The sequence below is a fragment of the Xiphias gladius genome, chromosome 14 (assembly GCF_016859285.1).
Source record: "Xiphias gladius isolate SHS-SW01 ecotype Sanya breed wild chromosome 14, ASM1685928v1, whole genome shotgun sequence".
NCBI classification, from domain to species: domain Eukaryota; kingdom Metazoa; phylum Chordata; class Actinopteri; order Istiophoriformes; family Xiphiidae; genus Xiphias; species Xiphias gladius.
This window is the reverse complement of record NC_053413.1, coordinates 14948733-14966697: the sequence shown is the minus strand read 5'-3', so window position 1 is coordinate 14966697 and position 17965 is coordinate 14948733. Positions and strand designations below refer to the sequence as shown.

The following is a 17965-nucleotide window of genomic DNA, read 5'->3' as shown; positions in this document are numbered from 1 at the left end:
AAATGTGTCTGTAGCACCAAGTATTTAAAACTATCTAGTCCTGAAAGCTGGTTCTGAATGTTTACTTTTACTAAAAAAGGAGTTCTTGAGTTAAATCAAAATGTTTCCAATTTTAGATTATTTTATTTTGGCGAAGTTCTTGAACGACTGAAGTTTTTCCTCTATTGTTAAATGGAAAAATTTTTGCATAAAAACATATTTAGATTTCAAATAGAGCTATCAAAAAAGTATTGTTTGGTGACTATACCGAAACTTATATGAACACTACTATAGAAAAATCTCAAACAGTCCAATTTCCTTTGTTATTTTTGCACTGTTATCCCAATCTGTTGGCTACCACTTTGATAATTTGATTTCCCCTTTGTCAATTTTGTGCTTTTTCTTGCCAATGCTGTCTATCATTCCTCTCTCATTCTTTCTCCTGCAGACTCTATGATCCTCCTGGGCTCCATAGAACGATTGCAGCTCCAGTCTCTGCTCTCTCATCAGCTGGGGCGCCAGCGGAGGCTGGAGTACCTCCGCCAGCTTGCCCAGGACAACGGCACCCACGATCACCTGCCTAGCCTGACCACTGACAGCACCCCCAGCTCGCCCTGTGCCCACACCCACATCAACGCCTCGACCAGCGCTCGCCAAGGGGTCCGCTTCCTGGTGAGCACCCAACAGGTGTGAGGCGTCCGGGGGCGCCAGGGCTGGGCTGGGGCGAAGTCTGGCTTGGGTTGGGTTGTAGCAATAGACTAAAAGTGGATCAGACACAGCATGTGTGAAGCATGTAGCAGTAGGTAAAGGCACAGATGGAGTTTTTGGACAGCTGTTGTGGTAAGTGTTTGCATACTGTGGAAATGTCCTTTATTACTACTTTTACATTAACACATGTCTCCTATGTCTCTGTCGTCTGTGCCCTTACCTGTGCTGTCCTGTTTGTTTACATGCATGTGCTCGTATTTGTCTTTTCTGTGTTATCTGCGTGTGTGTGTGTGTTTGCGTGCGTGCATGTACGCCTGTGTCTGGCTTCTTCTGTTAATATATTTTCCATGTAGATCTCCACAGAGGAGTCTTCCTCCTTCAGCCCTGTGGTCACCAATGTTCAGCTTCCTCTGAAATCTGCCTTGAAAACTGTGTCTGCCATCAGCGACACAGAGACGCCAAATAGTATGTACTTTACACAAAGTAGGACACATTAGAGTAACACTGATGTGGGGTACAGAGGACAAACTGATTTTTAAAAAAAAAGGTCAGAGTTCAAATCCAAATTTAATAAAAACTGATTGTTGTTTTCTCTCCGAGGCTCTCAGACGCTCTCCAGTGCTGAACAAGACAAGGAGCTGCTGGAGGTGAGCACAAGAGCGAGAAAGAGAGAAGGATATAAAAAAAATGCATGGGTGCAAGTGTGCTGTAAGAGTTTGACGCGTATGGTATGCAACTGTGTGTGTGCTCTCCGAGTCCCACGCATATGCCGTCTACCTCCTCCTCCTCCTCCTGCTGCTCCTGCTCACAGGCAGGATACACCTACAGGCAGCAGGGTTTTCCTGTGAGATGTCATGCTGTGGACGTAGCTTTTTAGTTTTAAATCCTCTGTGAGTCATTGCCCCATCAATACACAATGCATTCACTGCCAGTCAGATGTTTTTGAACATCCTACATTTCAGCATTTTTGGTTGAATCCGATGCGCAGGTGGCTCAGTCATCGTAAACTCACTCCATGCTGCCAAACATTCAAACCCACAAGATTTATTTATTTATTTATTCAATTCTAGTGGAGATGAAAGTTTCAAAAGATACTAAATATGTCAGGCTGGTTTTTTGGGAAATGTGGATACAGTGACGCACAAGACATCTAGAAGATTTCAACTTGATAAAACAGTGCAGTCACAAAAAGCCTGGATTCTTGGGTTTGAATATTTCACTCGGTTTACACATTATTTCGCACAGTAGTTTTGTCTTTAAAAGCTGAAACTATTTAAGTAGGGCTGAAATGATGAGTTGATTTTATCGGCCATTGACAGAAAATTAATCGGCATTAATTTGATAATCACTGAACTGTTAAGTTCATTCAATTTATGAAACGAAAAAGCCAAACCCTCTCTTATACCACATTCTCAAATGTTAGGAATTTCTACTTTTCTCTTGTTTTATATCATTGTTTTTAACTGGTGGTAGGACAAAATAAGTTATTTGAAGATATCACCCCAGGCTCCTAGAAATTGTAACTGGCATTTTCTTTTCTCTCTTTTTTTTTTTTTTTTTTTTACCACTTTCTGTAGTAAAAGGAAAAGCAAGTTAAACTTACTCAAACTGCCAAGTCTCTACTGCTGGATAGGTTTTTTCCACAGCAGACATTTTAACTTGTGATAGTAGGAAAGCACAGGTGTTACCCACATTAACAATACAATCGATGCTCTGTTCAAGTGTCCCAGTAAGCCATGACAGTGTGACAGTGTAGCAGGCTGAACAACACCGAGACTCTGAAACTGCAGCACCTACACAGAATGCAGTCATCATTGATTTGATTATTTACACTTGTCTTTTTCCTACTGTTATATGTCAAAATGTCTTCACTTTAAAAGGCCTATTGACAGTGAACTCATGAGCAAGATGAGCCTCACCATATTTTGGACGTGTTTGCTCAGTGAGTATCATCTGTTTTTCTTTTCTTCCCTGTCAAAAATCTGTCCTCTGTCCATCTAGTCCTTTTACAAGTCATTTTGTTCTCTGAAAATATGTCCAGCACCCTTATTTTATTGTTCCCAAACAAATCAAATTCATCGACCTTTTTCACCCACATTTTGACTTGTAATAGCAGGAAAAACACGAGTGGAGATAATAACGAGGGCTCGATTCTAGCACTTATTGTAAGGCTATAGAGAAATTAATAATGTTAATGTATCTGTTGTGAAAGAGAGTCTCTTCAACTTAAGTTTAGCTTCACATTTATCCCCCTGCTCATGTGCAGTGGCAGCTGAAAGAGGTCGTCAGACACTGTGGAATAAAATGAGAATACTAAAGGGGACGTTTTAGGGAAAACATAAGGGCTCAAAACCACTGCACATAAATGCTTAAATATATGGTGTTTTAAACCCTTTACTCTGGCAGTGTATCTATCATCTAATGTTGTATTGACATTGGGTTTCTTGTACAGATTTTGTGTCCTCACCTTCATCTGCGGTGTGGTAATTATACGCTTTCAGCAACATTGTGCTCACATCACTGATAATTCTCTCTATAGAAGTCAGACTGGGATCCAATGTTGCAGCGACACCATGTTAAGGGGATAAAACTGTTCAGTGTCACTGATGTTGTGTTAATGTTGTGCTGTGTTGATGCCTTCTCTCCCCGGCTGGAAGAGCCCGGCTGGGCCGGCTCCTCCTGAAAAAAGAAAGCCCAAGCCCAAACGAGTGAGGATCTCCATGGCGGTAAGATTGTCCGCTGCCTAGAAACTGTTGCCTAGTAACCGTTGCCTTGCGACACTCACGTAGTGAGTGCTGGACCAAAATATTTGTGGTGCTACAACCAAAGCATTAGAGTGGCTTTGCAGAGAGGTTGAGAGAAAGTGTGTGTGTGTGTGTGTGTGTGTGTGTGTGTGTGTGTGTGTGTGTGTGTGTGTGAGAGAGAGAGGTGGGGGATTTCGTTAAGTGGTGAAGGTTTAATTGCTAGTGATAAACCAAATGTTTCATCAGCTGTCAGGCTAAACTGCTGTTAATGCTTGTTCTGTGTGTGGTTTTGTGTTGTGGAAAAAAAAAATGTTCTATGTTTTTATTTGAAGGTGGTTGATTCTTAAAGTAATTGGTGCTGTCAGTATGATGTTCTGGGTACTGGGTGCACTGTTTGACCAGTAAACCAACCTTCTCCCCGACCTTTACCTTAGAAACTCCAGTAGACATAAGATATATAAATGTTTCATTGGTTTACAGTTGTGTATTTTACATACTGTACAAGCACAGGCAGACACCCCTCAGATTGCTCCTAGTTTAAGGTGTAATGTGTTGGTACACTGCATGTACATAATGGTGTGTAGTTCTGGTGTACAGTCTCACTTTGTGTACTTGGTGGGACAATGTATGTCTTTCTTTTTTTTTTTTCCTTTAGGACTCTACTGAAGTGGAAGATTGCATGACACCATCAGAGGTGAGACCTACACAAGTAAAAAATATACAAAATTGAGTTTTCCACTTCACAGTTTAGAAGTTTTCAGTGTCTCGTCATCCTTCTCATCTCAGATAGCAGAGTGGGAGGAGCAGCAGCTCGATGAACCGGTGGATTTCAAGAACTGCAAGATTGATCCTGCGCCCTTCCAGCTGGTGGAGCAGACATCTCTACATAAGGTAAAATATCAACAAAAAAGCCCTGAACACGCTGTAAAATGAAATCGATCTTTTCAGCGTAGTTGGTCATTTTCCTCATCATAAAATAGGAATATTTAACAATAAATTCCCAGAAAAATGTGCTAAGCATTGTTGGTTTTTTTAATTTCTGTTAATATATTTTAGCACTTAACTCACTAAGTCTTGTGGAAATAGTGGAAATATGTCAAATTACCCAAAATCGATGCTTTCAAAATGTAGTTTCATTATGAGTGTAACCATTAGAGTAAGCCTAGTTTAAATGGCACCTCTCTGGTGTTACAACCTAATGTACAGAACAGACACTAACACTGCAGGTCTCATGAAGTCCGTGAACAGTGCATCAAATGAATGTGTCCATCGCATGACATGTTTCTGGTCAATTCTTCACTGTGGTTTCCGTGCCTTTACTAATGCTGGGATCAGACTAAACTATATCAGCCTAGTAATACCCTGACTGGACAGATGTGAGGTGTTGGGAACAAAAATAGCTTCAGACATGCTTTTTTTCCTTTTCCTGTTTACCTTTACCTTGACCCATAGGAATACAGAGCTGTCTTATTTATACAACTGTAAACACAGCAAAGCAAGGGAGGAATGACGATTTACTGCATTCCAGTGAACCTGCAACCATTTGACTGTCCCCCTTGGGTAGGGAGCGTTGCACCAAATCAATCATACCTGTGGATACAGCATCAACCTCTGCACACCCACACACTCACCCTCTTTCTGCCAGCTGGGAAGGAAAAAGACAAAGCCCACCGTCACCGCTGAATGACTGTGAATTGTTTCAGTTTCACTTTCATTCATAAAACTTTGATTTACACACTAAAACCTTGGGTTTTTGTGTTGACAGGTCCATGGCAACTCCTTTGCGATCACCTCTGAACGTCACGAAGATCATAAAATACAGCAATCTATGATTGATTGATATCCAAAGTGTAGTCTGCCATGTCTCACAAGAGCAAGAGTTTTTTGACTCTAGGATTGCTTAGTCTGGCACAACGACCATCTTGAGGGGCAAAAATATTATGCAGTCTGATCCCAGTATTAGCCCATTCCAAAATGCAAATGAACCCCCTCTCTGAGTCTGTATCCAGGCCAAGACCCATCTCTCCTCCTCCACAGACTCACACTATCTTCTCTCTGCTGGGTCTGGATCACGCCTATGTGACCAGCATGGGACGTCTGGTTGGAGTGGTCTCGCTCAAAGAGGTGTGCATATGTGTGTTTCCTTCAGGTGTTGAGATCTGATGAAGAATGTTTTTTTGTATATGATCATTAAACCTCACCCTCTCTCTCCCTATTCCCTTTTTTTTTTTTTTTTTTACCTCTTCTTATGCTTCCACTGGCTGTGCGTTCTTTCTTTTTTCCTGCTGGCTATTGGCTCTCCAGTTGCGTAAGGCCATCGAGGGCTCAGTGACAGTGACTGGAGTGAAAGTGCGCCCTCCTCTGGCCAGTTTCCGTGACAGTGGGAACAGCACAAACGTATCCGAGGTAACTGAACTACACAAGCTGTGCATCCGTCACAGGGGGCTCTCGTTGCCACGGGAACCCAACCTTCCTGACGTGGAGGACCAGCCTGATCTCCCATACAAAGAGATCCCTATCAACTTCTCGGACCAAACCAATTTGCAGTTTGAAACCAGCCCCAGTGACATCACAAATCAGTCGTCGGAGTTGGTGCTCCAGGAAAGCCCCTCGTTCACCGAGGACCAATCAGAGTTTACTTTTGACTGCAGTCCCTCCCACACTGAGGAATCAGAGCTGGCCTGTGACTATGACCCCCCCACCCAAACTCCTGAGTCGGATGAAACAGAGCAAGAACAGGGCCGTCCATCTCTAAACAAGGACCAATCAGAACCTGCGGGAGAGGGTAGCCCCGCCAACATTGAGGATCAATCAGAATGATCAGATCCATACTGTCGCCTCATGAAGGATGGCGTTTCTTACGTTTGTAGGGGTCACACTCACCTCCAAGACCAGCCTAAATACCTGAGTTTCTAACGTTGTTGTGGTCTGAGTGAGCGAGTGAGAGTGAGCATGAGTAGATGTGACATTTAGTATTGTGTTTCAAACTGTGTTGATGCCTGTTTTAAAGGATAAATCCAGTTTTATTCTACATTTTTTATTACTGTCAACAAATCCTGTGAAAAGACAAAAAGCAACGATGGGTTTGTCTGTCTACTAACACTTTCTGACATCCCTGCCATGCCTGTGGCTCTCAGCCCCAAGCTCATTCGTTCCTATTGAAGACGTGAACCTTTGAACTCGGCTTGGTCTGAAGACTAAAAGTTTGAAAATGAAAACAATCGGAGGGTGTGGAGTCAGAAAATAGTGAGTTCACCAGACCTGTTCTAGCCCGCTCCTCATCTCTGCTTGAGGCTAGCAGCGCAAGGCTACATTAGCCGCTACTAGCATAACACACCCGAAACTTCGACCAGATTGTCGATGGTCGAGGTGTGTCGCGGGTAATGTAGGTGCCAGGTTTTGACAAGGAAGACGAATGTGTGGAATGAAAAAGACAGCAACTCTGGTTCTGCTGCACCAATTTTGAACATTTTGCTCTTAAACTGTCCATCATGAGTTTACCAGTGTTGAAGGAGTGTAATGTTAAATTGTTGGAATACCCTTTTAAAAAACAAGTAACAACCAGAGACCATCTTGCGATGGGATCAACCCAGCCGCGACGCCTGTCAACATGTTGATGTTCAGACACATGAATACTCAGAAGTCATTACTGTTATTACATGAGTTGGGCAGCTCAGGAGGTAGAGCGGAGTGTCCACTAACTAGGTCGGTGGTTTGATTCCTGGCTCCTCCGCATGTTGAGCTGTCCTTGAGCAAAATACTGAACTCCAAATTGCCCCTGATGGCTGTGCACGCGTGAGTGTGTATGAATGATATGTATGAATGTGTGTGTGTGTGTGTGTGTGTGTGTGTGTGTCAATGGGCGAATGGTATGTAGTGTAAAGCGCTTTGAGTGGTCAATAAGACTAGAAAAGTTCAGTCCATTTGCTCAGCATTCATTGGTCGGACCTCGCCCATCTTAAGTACACACCTGTAAGTTTTGGAACTGCATCTTGCACGTTTGTGACGCTATCACGGTGACGATTTCTGTCCACAGACAGAGAGACAGAGAGACACCTCCCAAAGTACTCAAAACCACATCTGTGGTACTTCCTGCTACGGTAGGTGTCTCCAGGACCACATTTTGCCATGATGACACACACACACACACACACAAACTCACAGACCCACATCTTTGTTTTACTATATTTGTGTCAACGTCATTGTCATAATGCCTTCCCTTGCTCCTTACCCTAACCGTGACCATTAAAACTCAATGCCTAACCCCAACCCTTACCCTACCCCTAACTTAATTCTAATCTGAACCCTAAAACCAAGTCTTAACCCTCAAACAGCATTTTAAACAACAAAATTGTCGGACCCCACAAATATAGTAAAACAGGCCCACACACAGACTCACAAGGTGAAAACAATACCAGCCACGCTGTCACAGCTGGTAAATATTTGGCTTAACTGAGTTTGACGGTTTATTCTTGACCTTGGAACCAGCAGTTAGCAAAACAGTCACACCACACATACCACGTAATTGCTGTTTTGGAGCTTTCGAGCATATCACATGATCTTCATCAGCAGATAGTTTTCTCTGTTGTAATTTAATTGTAGATTTTCAAATCTTCATTTATTCTCAGCACTTTAAGGACTCCTTACCCACGTTTGCATTAAGTTTGAGTTGAAACTGCAGTTTCCAAGGTCAAGAATGCCCTTGGAAACTCAGTTTCATGGCAATTAAGCAAACTCTGCTCATGTGGAATAATTGAAAGCTTGGGGACAGCAACTAAAAGGACCTTAAGGTGAGATTATGTTGTCAATACAGTTTCATTTTTTTCTAAAATAAATATATAAATAAGTAAAAAGTAATTTTCTAAAACAGCTGGGCACTGTAGGTTTTAGCAAATTTCACTCAAACAAGAGCAGTGCATTTGTTCAGGACTATTTTCAGCCATGGAAAAATACTCATCTTCTCCTCAAGTAACTATTTACAGAACCAGGACGTTCCAGGACTGTATTCGGGATATTTCCCAAATTCATCATGAACATGTCACCCAGTGCAGCAATGTGGCTCCCCATTAAAAAAAAAAACTACAAAATAATATCTTAAATTGGTGGGCGCTGTGGTTTTTAGCAAACGTTACTGAAATAAGTAATGTTTGCTAAAAATATGAAATTGCAATTGACTTTTGAAATGCGGTGCTACAGTGCCCATGTTTATTGTAATTGGGGATAATATCAACCAGTGCAACAATGTATTTGGTTGTGTTTTTAATTGTTTTTGGACAACAATGGAGGTCTATGGTGCAGAGGAATAAACTATATCAGGCTTTGTTTACACAGAAAAACACAAGTGTGGTCTATTCAGGGCATTTGATGACCATAAGAAATATGGAATATTCCAAGCTTTATCTTTTAAATGTGTTTGCATGTGGATGTGTGTGTGTGTGTGTGTGCGTATATCTGTGTGAGAGACTTTTTGACACCTTCCTCGCCATGCTCAAATCCGGTCAAGCCTCTTAATCATCTTTTGAGGCTTAATGCCAAACAAACATCCTGTAAACGTGACTTCAGATATTACGAGGAGAGAAATAAGTTGCATGCAAATAACGGGGGGGGGGTGACAAATAAAAGGAGCAAATAATGGAGAAGAAAGCACAGAAGAACAAAGACATGGAAAATTATTCTAATGAGCACATGATGATATGAATTTATACAACTACCTATTTACTAGCACTGGACTAATGCATCAGAGGGTTGTTGACACAGAATTGTTGGCTAATATTATTAAGATATATTTGTGTTGTTTATATGTGGTTATACAGTAATAATGCAGTAAAAGGTAACTGAATGGCAACAGTATCATCATTAGTTTGCCACTAACTCTGCAGGCTCTGCATCATTAGCAGCATGCTTTTTACATTTTACTGTCAAATATTGGTATCCATATCAGCCCTAAAAATCCACCATCAGCTGGGATCTATTCACACGATGACCAAGGCAGCTTCCAAAGGTCCACCAAGCTTAGTACAGGGCTCCAAATACAGTGAAGCACAGTGTAATTACCATGAACATAATTTACTGCACATGTAGCCTTGTTTGGCTTCATTGAGGCTGATCCAATAAGGGCAATGTAGACTGTCAGTCTCTTCATCTACATACTCTATGTGAATTTACTGTGTTTAACGTATTTCTAGCATGATAAAGAAACAACCCTTGAGCTCCGAGTGACAGCAAGATACTGGCTGTTGTACAGAGCGCACATACCCACACACACACTCTTACACACACATATACTGTATGCGGCCTGTAGATATTTACACGGTGATATGTTATACATATCTAATGACAGTGTACATTAAATCCAGCCTGGCCTCTAAAGCAGTGTTGAGAAGCATAACTACTGTATGAAACCACACGTCCAAAAGCTGTTGTAGAGCAATGTGTGTGTGTGTGTGTGTGTGTGTGTGAGAGAGTCCTTGTTACGACCTTCAAGTTGGTGTAAGTATTTTAGCTTCACGCAACAATTTTGAGCCATTTTTCAACCTTATGTGATATCTCTGCAGCACACCAAGTCAGTCTCTTTTTTTGTCTATGTAAACATTTGTGCAACAAATTATTAACGTCTTTTTGTTTGCATATAGAATGTGAAGTAGTGCTCGCCATATAAGATAATGTATAAGGAGTTAAATGTAGAGAGTGTATAAGCTAATTTGCAGCGTATCTAGTTAAGCAATAAGTCTGTAGTATCTCCCTTTATATGGCACTGGCCTGTATATGCTTTGTACATATGAAAATACACGGACGAGATCTAAGTACATGCTCTGTACATAGGAGAATTATGCATTTGAAATCCAACAGCCATTGTTATTTTTCAGAGAACATGAAATTGTTTTTGTACATGAGTGAACAATTAAATTCAAAGGAAAACACCTTTAAAAGACGAGTTGAAAAATTGTGTTTCTTCCTCATGTGTTTACTTTGTGTTTGTGGGGGGAAAAAAAGACAAAGAATGTTCTTTCAAAAAAAATCATATTTATATATGCAGAACATTCAGACATTCAGTATCAAACATAGCCCGACCCACGTGACGCAGCATGACCCAGAATAAAACAACACTACAAAATATCCATAGAAAACCAATGCAATAGCAGCACATGACTCTTCACAAAAAATGTACAAAACTCAGTTTGAACAACAGCTTTACATTCTGGTGTAACTCTCCAATGTACATACTGTTTACAGCAGCGATAAATGGTGGAGCGAGATCAGTACATGAAAGCTCTGGAGGATGAGACAGAAGGCAGCGAGTGGGGAAGAGATGATCAGAGGAAGGAAAGGAGAGGAGGAGGAGGTGGAGAGAGGTTTACGGTGAAAGCAGAATAGATTATGTCATATCCAGAATCAACACTGACTCGAAGAGACATAAAGGTGGACAACACATCACATCAAATACTCTTTTTCCTCCTTCTTCTCCTCTACTTCTTCCCTCTCCTCCTCCTCATCGAAGGAGGCCACTCCGGAAGAAGCCCGGTCGGAGAAGAAACTCCTCGGGCTGCAGTGCCACACCCGAACCTCATGAAACACGCTGCCTTCCTCCTCCTCGTCCTCCTCCTCCTCCTCCTCCTCTCCGGGAGACTCGGAGTGAGAGGTGGAGTAGCAGGAGTCGAACCTGCTGCTCCGGCCCGGAGGCCTCCACTCAGGCTTGTGGTGAACGCAGACCTCACTGCGCTGCTCCTGCAAAGGGGCCAGCTGCTCCCCATGATCACCCAGCCTCTCCTCCTCCAGGAAGGGACTCATGCAGTCGCTCGGTAAAGTAGGTGAATTGGTCTGGGATGAATGTGGGTCATGGTCAGATGCAGGCCTACCACAGAGCAGGCTGCCGCTGCTGCTGCTGGAGTCTAGGGGACTGTCGGAGCTCGGCGCCTCACCGCCGTCACCCTCAGGCTGGCATGGCGCTCCGGTGATAGGAGTGGACCTGGCGGCGTCTGAGGGAGGAGTAAAGAGTCAGAACACCTGGGGGTGGATGGATTATTGGGGTAGGGGGTGGGAAGATGAGGCGTTTTGTCAGTGATGACGCACAAAATGAAGACGATGTGTGAAATGAGATGGAATGAACAAAATGGGGGAGTCTGTGGATACCTGAACTCTGGCTGGAGAAGGTGTGAGTCTGTCCGCTGCTGTGCGAGTCTTCGTCGTTGGAGTCTTCCTCGTCGTCGTCCATAGATGCCCAGGCACGCAGCTTAGCCTCAGCAATGGCAAACTGCTCAGCTACTCCTAACAGGAACACAACTCCAATAAATGAATGCAGTGGTTTCCCAAATGATTCTGCCTGATTTTACTCACCTCCATTTAACGCTTAGTAACTTCTCATGTAAACATCACAGAAACATGGTCAACTGAGGAAGACACCAGTACCATTAAATGTATAAACATAAATTACTTAATTTTCTTATCTACATGAAAATTTAGGACATTGAATACATAATTTTTACTTCTGGGAAAAAAAGAAAATCACACATATTTTTGTTCTACAGTGAACAACACGGATAATGAAACTCTTTAAATTTTACATTTCCTGGTTCCCACACTTCTTTTCAGTAAGTCAACAAAATTTTAGGTTGATATTAAAAGTTCCAAGGTTTTACCGGGCAATTAGTAAGCAGTGTACCTAGGCCTCCTTTACATGCTTTTCAATATAATTTGGTAGAGAAAATTGAGGGATACATACTGTTTGATTGTGTCCAGACACCTATCTGAAATATATCCAAACAACAATATTTGCGGCATATGACTTAATTTCTTTGGGTGAGGTGAAATGAAAGAATGGCTGATTGGTTGTATGTGATCACCCTTGTCTTATTTGAACTTTCAGGTGTAAAATTTTCCAAGAATTTTAAAAAGCAAAGATTACAGGAAAATCGGAAGAAATTAACATTAAAAAAAAATTTGACATTCATCATGTAGCAAAAATGTATTTTTTTCTGATTTTGCTTCCTGCTAATCCTCCCTTGATGCCTCAGACTTGTCTTGTGACTCACTGAAAGGGATGAAAATCACAGTGAATTTATCTAACAGAGAGAGACCGGGGAAATCCGTTTGTTCCGGTGGCTTTGCCAACATATCAATATCTATATTAAACAAGGCTGGAGTAATTCTGTCAACCAGACTTATAGTCTCCTTTTTGGGGGGTTCATTTGTTTCCATATTGCCATTTTTTACAAAAAAAATGTATGTATCATACGTTTTCCTCCTATATCATTTTCAATCATTTTAAGAAACAAACTCTTACGCCAGATCAAGTGAAAAGTAAGGTTTTATAATCTGGCAATTATTTTCTTGAATAGTTTAATCTATAAAACATTAGAAAATTAAGAAAAATGTTCATCACAATTTCCCACAACCTAAGATTACGTCCTCAAATTGCTTGTTTCGTCTAGAGTAAGCTAAAACACAAAAATACTCAGTTTGCAATTCCATAAAATAGAGAAAAGCAGAAAATACACACATTTAAGATGCTAGTACCAGCTAATTTTTTTTCAGTTTTTCTTGAAAAGCGGTTAATCGATGATCAAAATAGTTTACGTTAATATTTTGTCAGTTGACTGATTGTTTCAACTCAAGTCTCAAGCTTTTTTGAAACCTAGAAAGCAAGAAAAAATGGCTTTATTTGTGTGTTGATCAGGTTTTGAGGAAAAAATACAGACTTTATACTGTAAATGGTGTACACTCACTGCGTACCCTACTTTCCAACCCCCCAACCCTCTCGATCAAACCCCACCAATGTCACTGGCGGCAGAGTGGATGAGCCACAGCGAAACAATAGGAGCTGCCGGACCATTGGTGGGCAGTGAAGTGTTTGGGGAGAGTGTCTAAGAGGCCACCATCTGCTGCCAAGACAAGTCGTCACCTAAGAGACAGCGCAGAGGGCGGGGCGGGGCGGACCGCCGACATACAGGACTTTTAGGGGATTAGGTGCATGACAGAAGGTGGGGTCCGCCAGGAGAGGATGCTGGAGTTAAACTAAGCTAAATAAGAGGATCCATATGCCCCGACAATCAGACAAGTGACATACAGACACCAGCTGGTTACACTGCACTGGTGTCTTGCCACAGAGTATTTTAGAACCGTAAAAACTGGACAGGGAGCATATCTTTGTCTGAGGGACAAGTAAAGGTCACCGAAATAAATACCTGCGGCAAACCGGGCCTCCTTCTCTCCTTCAGTCAGATGGCAGTAGGAGCTGAAGTGGGAGTGGGCGGCCGGTGGAGGGCCCGCAGGTTTGGGCCAACCTTTCCACTCTATGAGGTGGGCGACACGTCCCTGAGCCAGGGACGTGGGCTTTGTCACATGGTCCCTCACTGCCTGCGAGATCCCTGGACACAGAGATAGAGAGGTGGAGGTCGGAGTCTGCAGTTGTAGCTCGAAAGAATTAAAGGCATTTATTCAAAGTTAAAAAGGCTGTTACCATTTAGGGAGGATCTGGCAAGTGCTGCAAACTCATGGATGCTGACAGTTTTCCGTGAGTCTGCTGGAGATTTGCCTGACTTTGGAATCATTTCACTCTCCTCAAATTTCACCTGCAAAAAAAGATTAGATTTAAGCTAAACTCCTTAGTGCCACCAGTGCATGAAAATAGAAAAAATACGCTCTGTTTTGTCAACATTTGTGTGTGCCTGGTGCAGCACTACCCAGTTATTTCAATATTCCCAAAAGCAGAAAATGTTTACTTTGGCAATATTTACTGTGTCTGATATTTACATTGTAATAGCATCTAAATGAAAGGCTCAAACTCAAATACAAATCACATGACAAACACTACTGATCTAGCCTCCATGCCAAAATCAACGCTTTATCCCAAACGGAGATATTTACTGTTAAAAGGTCTTTTTCCTACCTCTTGCTCCATTTGTCTCTCCCTTCTCTCCCTACTCCTCGACCTCAGCCTCATCATGGCCATGCAGAGATGGTGTCACAGCGCAGCAGACCAACACAACTAAGAGTCACAGCTTGGGTTTGACGGTTTAAACCACCGGGCAGACAAGCAAACAGCTATGCCCTAAATATACTGCACAGATGCTAAAGCCACGGTAAGCCGGTGAAACCAGTTAAAATGGTTGGGGGTTGAGGGAGTTGAGGGCAGTGGTGACATTCTCCATGCAACCGGGCTAACACATGGCGTGTGACCAGCTCCGGTAAGCAGCTCCAGCCGGGCCTGCTCACCCCGAAGCTGCTGATCCCTATTAAAAGTGATAGCACTGCATAACTCTCTCCATGTCCGAAACAAATACACGTATGGCCGCATGTCTCGTGGGTCGGCCGAACCTGTGCCAGCAGTACATGGGATAGGCTTGAAATACATTGTGTTTTTTTAGGGCAGGTGAGTCTTTCACCAAGCAGGAAAACTGTTGCCTCAACACAACCGTGAGCACGTGCATGACTTGACAGATATCCTTAAGCAGATTTGCTCCCAAAGCAGCTAAGAAAGAAGAGTCTCCTGACTGTGGTTAAAGGCTTATGATAGAGCCAAAGATGACAGTAAATGTGTGTCAGAGGCAAACGGGCAGGCAGGGAGTGAAGAGCTACCACCGCCCTTGTGACGTTCAGCGCTCCTCAGAGGAGAGCTTAAGCTGCGAAACACACCTGTGAGATGTCACCTCTGCAGATGTCCCTCATGCCCAAAAGACGATAAACACAACGCATGTGGAGCATGTGGAGCTCTGCACGGCTCCCTCCTGAATCTCAGACGCACGGGTTTCGCCTTTTGAAGAATCTCGTTGCGAGCAGGCAGTCAAAACGAGAGGCTCCACGGAGAATGGCCTTTGCTCCTCGCAACTGCAAACACTGCTACACATGTAGACGTATCCAGGCGGCAGCAATTGTCAAGCCCCATCGCCTCTTTGGTTGGTGTCCTCAGCAGTATCCACTTGCGACCCCTCGTCGCCGCTTGCATGCGTCTATGAGCTCATGAGTTTCATTTGAATGATGTGTAGCCACTAGACACGCTATCCAATTTGAGACAAAATAGAAATTTATATTGAGGAACAATGTTTACTTCTTCTTTCCTATCCCATTAGTTACTTCGCCGCCACTCAGATTCATCTCTAGACCCATTGGAAAGGTCCGTCCCCAGGGTGGGAACCCGGATACAGTAAACAGTATATAAGTCACATCCCTTTAGTTTCCTTTTGGTGCACACTTGTGACTGTTGCTGGTCAGTTGATGCACTTTTCTATTTTAGACCTGAAACAGTTAGTCAATTATTTGAATGACATAGATGTCAAACAGTTTTGCTGATAGTTGCAAATAATTGTTTAAGTCATTTAACGAGCAAGAAGGCCAAACAGTTACTGGTCCCGGCTTCTCAAATCTAAGATTTGCTGCTTTTCTTTGTTTTAAAGAACTGTAAATTGAATATTTTGGTGTTACGGACCGTTGATTGGAGAAAATAAGTAATTTAAAGATATCACCTTGGGCTCTGGGAGACTGATTCTCCTATTTTCTACTCTTTAGAGACTAAAAAACTAAATGGAAGTTGCAGCCCCAGTCTGTTAGACATTCAATTTGTCAGGATTTTTGAGACTGTTCGCCTTGATGGATATTTTTACTTTTTTTTAATTTAATTTAACTGCGTGATGTTGCTTTTAAAAACTCACACCTCGCCGTGCTCTTGGCCAGACCTCTTTAGCAGCCGACAACTGCTGCTAATTGGCATTCATCCTGGTAACAACCGCATGCGCAGCGGCGTCTGCAGTTACTACCAAGTTCCTTGAAGTCCTTTCCCCTTGCAGTGTTTGGATTATCTTGTCTGCTCCCCGCAGAGCCAGACCGGCGTGAACGTGATGTTACTAAACATGTCTAACCGGAGTGATGCCTCCGCTGACATCCCTCGGAGCCAGTGATGTGACTTATGGGACCAACAAGTGGGAGCGAGTTGAGTCAGAGAGTCTGCATCCAGACATCTTCAGCCCTGAGCCTGTATCCGGCATGAATGGAGGGAGCTGCAGCAGTTTTTTTTTTTTTTTCTGGAAATGGTGCATTCATGCAACAGAAGCGGTTGAATAACACATCACCCCGCCATTGATGGGTGCAGGCCTGTAGCCCTGCAATTACGGGGAAAAATAACGCGCGGCAGGCGCGGAGGCAGCGGCGGGTCTCCCGGCAGCCTCTGAAGTCTCCGATTGCATACCAATGGCTCCCTACCTGCATCGGACAAACGGCTCGGGAACCCCTGCGCCTCCTACCCACCTTGGCAGCGCTACCGATGCTCGCCTGGCTGTACATGTTTTTTCCCGCACGGCGGCTCGCGGTACTCACCTGCGGGTCGGACCGCGCCGGCTCATGACAATGCGCTTAATTGTCTCCGATCCGATCAACAGATGATACCGCGCCGTCGGTCCTCGTGCCGCAGGGCCCCCGCGGTGCAGCGTTAATGCCACACAGTCGGCGGAGACATCTTCCTCACCCCAGCGCGTTACATCCCCAGCACACACGCACCATTTGTTGCTCGGTATGTGGGTTACATAGGCTGTCCAAATGTCTCCCGATGGCAAGCGTCATCAACGCGAGGCGGTGTCACCCCCCGCCCCCCCCTCACCCCCCGCCCTGCAGCCAACATCAAGATACAGTAACCTGCAGCTTTGCTCATAGAAAAGCACTGCAGCGTGTACTTGCCATCTCTTTTTTTTTCTTTCTTTCTTTAAGATATATTTTATCCCACTCATCAGCGGTAATGTTGTGAACAGATTCAACCGGACGCATGCGGGATGGGAAATCTAGTACAGCCCGGTGTCAAGAAAAGCAGGATGCCACGACAATTTGACCCGATTTGTTCAGCTATGTAACCTGCAGTGCAATGGCATAACGGGACACATGCGCACCACCCAAAGCCGCACAGCGGCCGAAAGCCCTGGGGGCCCGGACCTCCAGGGGCCACACAGTGAATATGACGCTTCGGTATCAGTTGGTTTCTCTCTGTGGGTGTGTGTAATCTGATTCAGTGCAAACACACACCACAAAATCACAATATCAACTGAAATGACGAAGGCCTTAAAAGCAAATTATCAAATACAACTGAGGCTCTGTCTTTTGGAGGCACTTTGAGTCAATTTTTTTTTTTGAGGGCGGGTTTGTGGTGATTTTTTTTTTTTTTTTAAATAAATGGAGCGTGTTTCTAAATCACATTACTACAGAATAATATGTTGTGCAGTCGACCAGGGTCCAGATAGTGTTACGGCATACAACTGCAGACATATTACAGTAGCTGAAACCACTAGTCAATGAATCAATAGGCAAACTGAATGAAAACATTTTTGGCTTGTCAGATGACTCCAGCTGTCACTGGTTTTACTTTCTCAATTGTGAAGATTCTTTGGGTTTTTCGGTAAAACATACAGGTGCACATATTCAATCTTACCTAAACCGATCGGACACCAGTGCCCTCCTGTTCCAAGTCTATGAACTGTACTATGAGCAGCTCGCTGTGAATGAATAAATGTAGCTGATATTGGTCACACTGAAGTTTTGTGGCACAGAAACTGTATTTA

At 43.3% G+C, this 17965-nt stretch overlaps 2 protein-coding genes across 6 annotated transcripts in view; one reads left to right on the top strand and one right to left on the bottom strand.

The window, feature by feature from the left end:
• The window catches only part of clcn2a (chloride channel, voltage-sensitive 2a), a 43805-nt gene extending 33445 nt beyond the window's left edge, over positions 1-10360 (top strand). For both annotated transcript variants that reach the window (XM_040142792.1, XM_040142791.1), the window contains 8 exons: positions 428-651; positions 1041-1152; positions 1288-1334; positions 3345-3413; positions 4087-4125; positions 4218-4322; positions 5469-5555; positions 5736-10360. In XM_040142792.1, the coding sequence (XP_039998726.1) occupies positions 428-651; positions 1041-1152; positions 1288-1334; positions 3345-3413; positions 4087-4125; positions 4218-4322; positions 5469-5555; positions 5736-6251 (1199 nt within the window). In that variant the 3' untranslated portion in view covers positions 6252-10360. The remainder of the gene's footprint in view (positions 1-427; positions 652-1040; positions 1153-1287; positions 1335-3344; positions 3414-4086; positions 4126-4217; positions 4323-5468; positions 5556-5735) is intronic.
• On the bottom strand, positions 10351-16951 carry fam131a (family with sequence similarity 131 member A). Of its 4 annotated transcripts, XM_040142795.1 has the most exons (6): positions 15063-15484; positions 14317-14659; positions 13888-13999; positions 13613-13795; positions 11562-11696; positions 10352-11407 (listed from the first exon to the last, which is right to left on the bottom strand). In XM_040142795.1, exons 2-6 carry the CDS (start codon positions 14377-14379, stop codon positions 10863-10865), a joined length of 1038 nt encoding a protein of 345 aa, XP_039998729.1. In that variant the 5' UTR covers positions 14380-14659; positions 15063-15484; the 3' UTR covers positions 10352-10862. The 4 variants fall into 4 exon arrangements, with proteins under 4 accessions (XP_039998728.1, XP_039998729.1, XP_039998730.1 ...); XM_040142794.1 differs by lacking the exon at positions 14317-14659 and having other exon boundaries at positions 10351-11407; positions 15063-15485; XM_040142796.1 differs by lacking the exons at positions 14317-14659; positions 15063-15484 and adding an exon at positions 16737-16951.
• Between the last annotated feature and the right edge of the window lie 1014 nt (positions 16952-17965).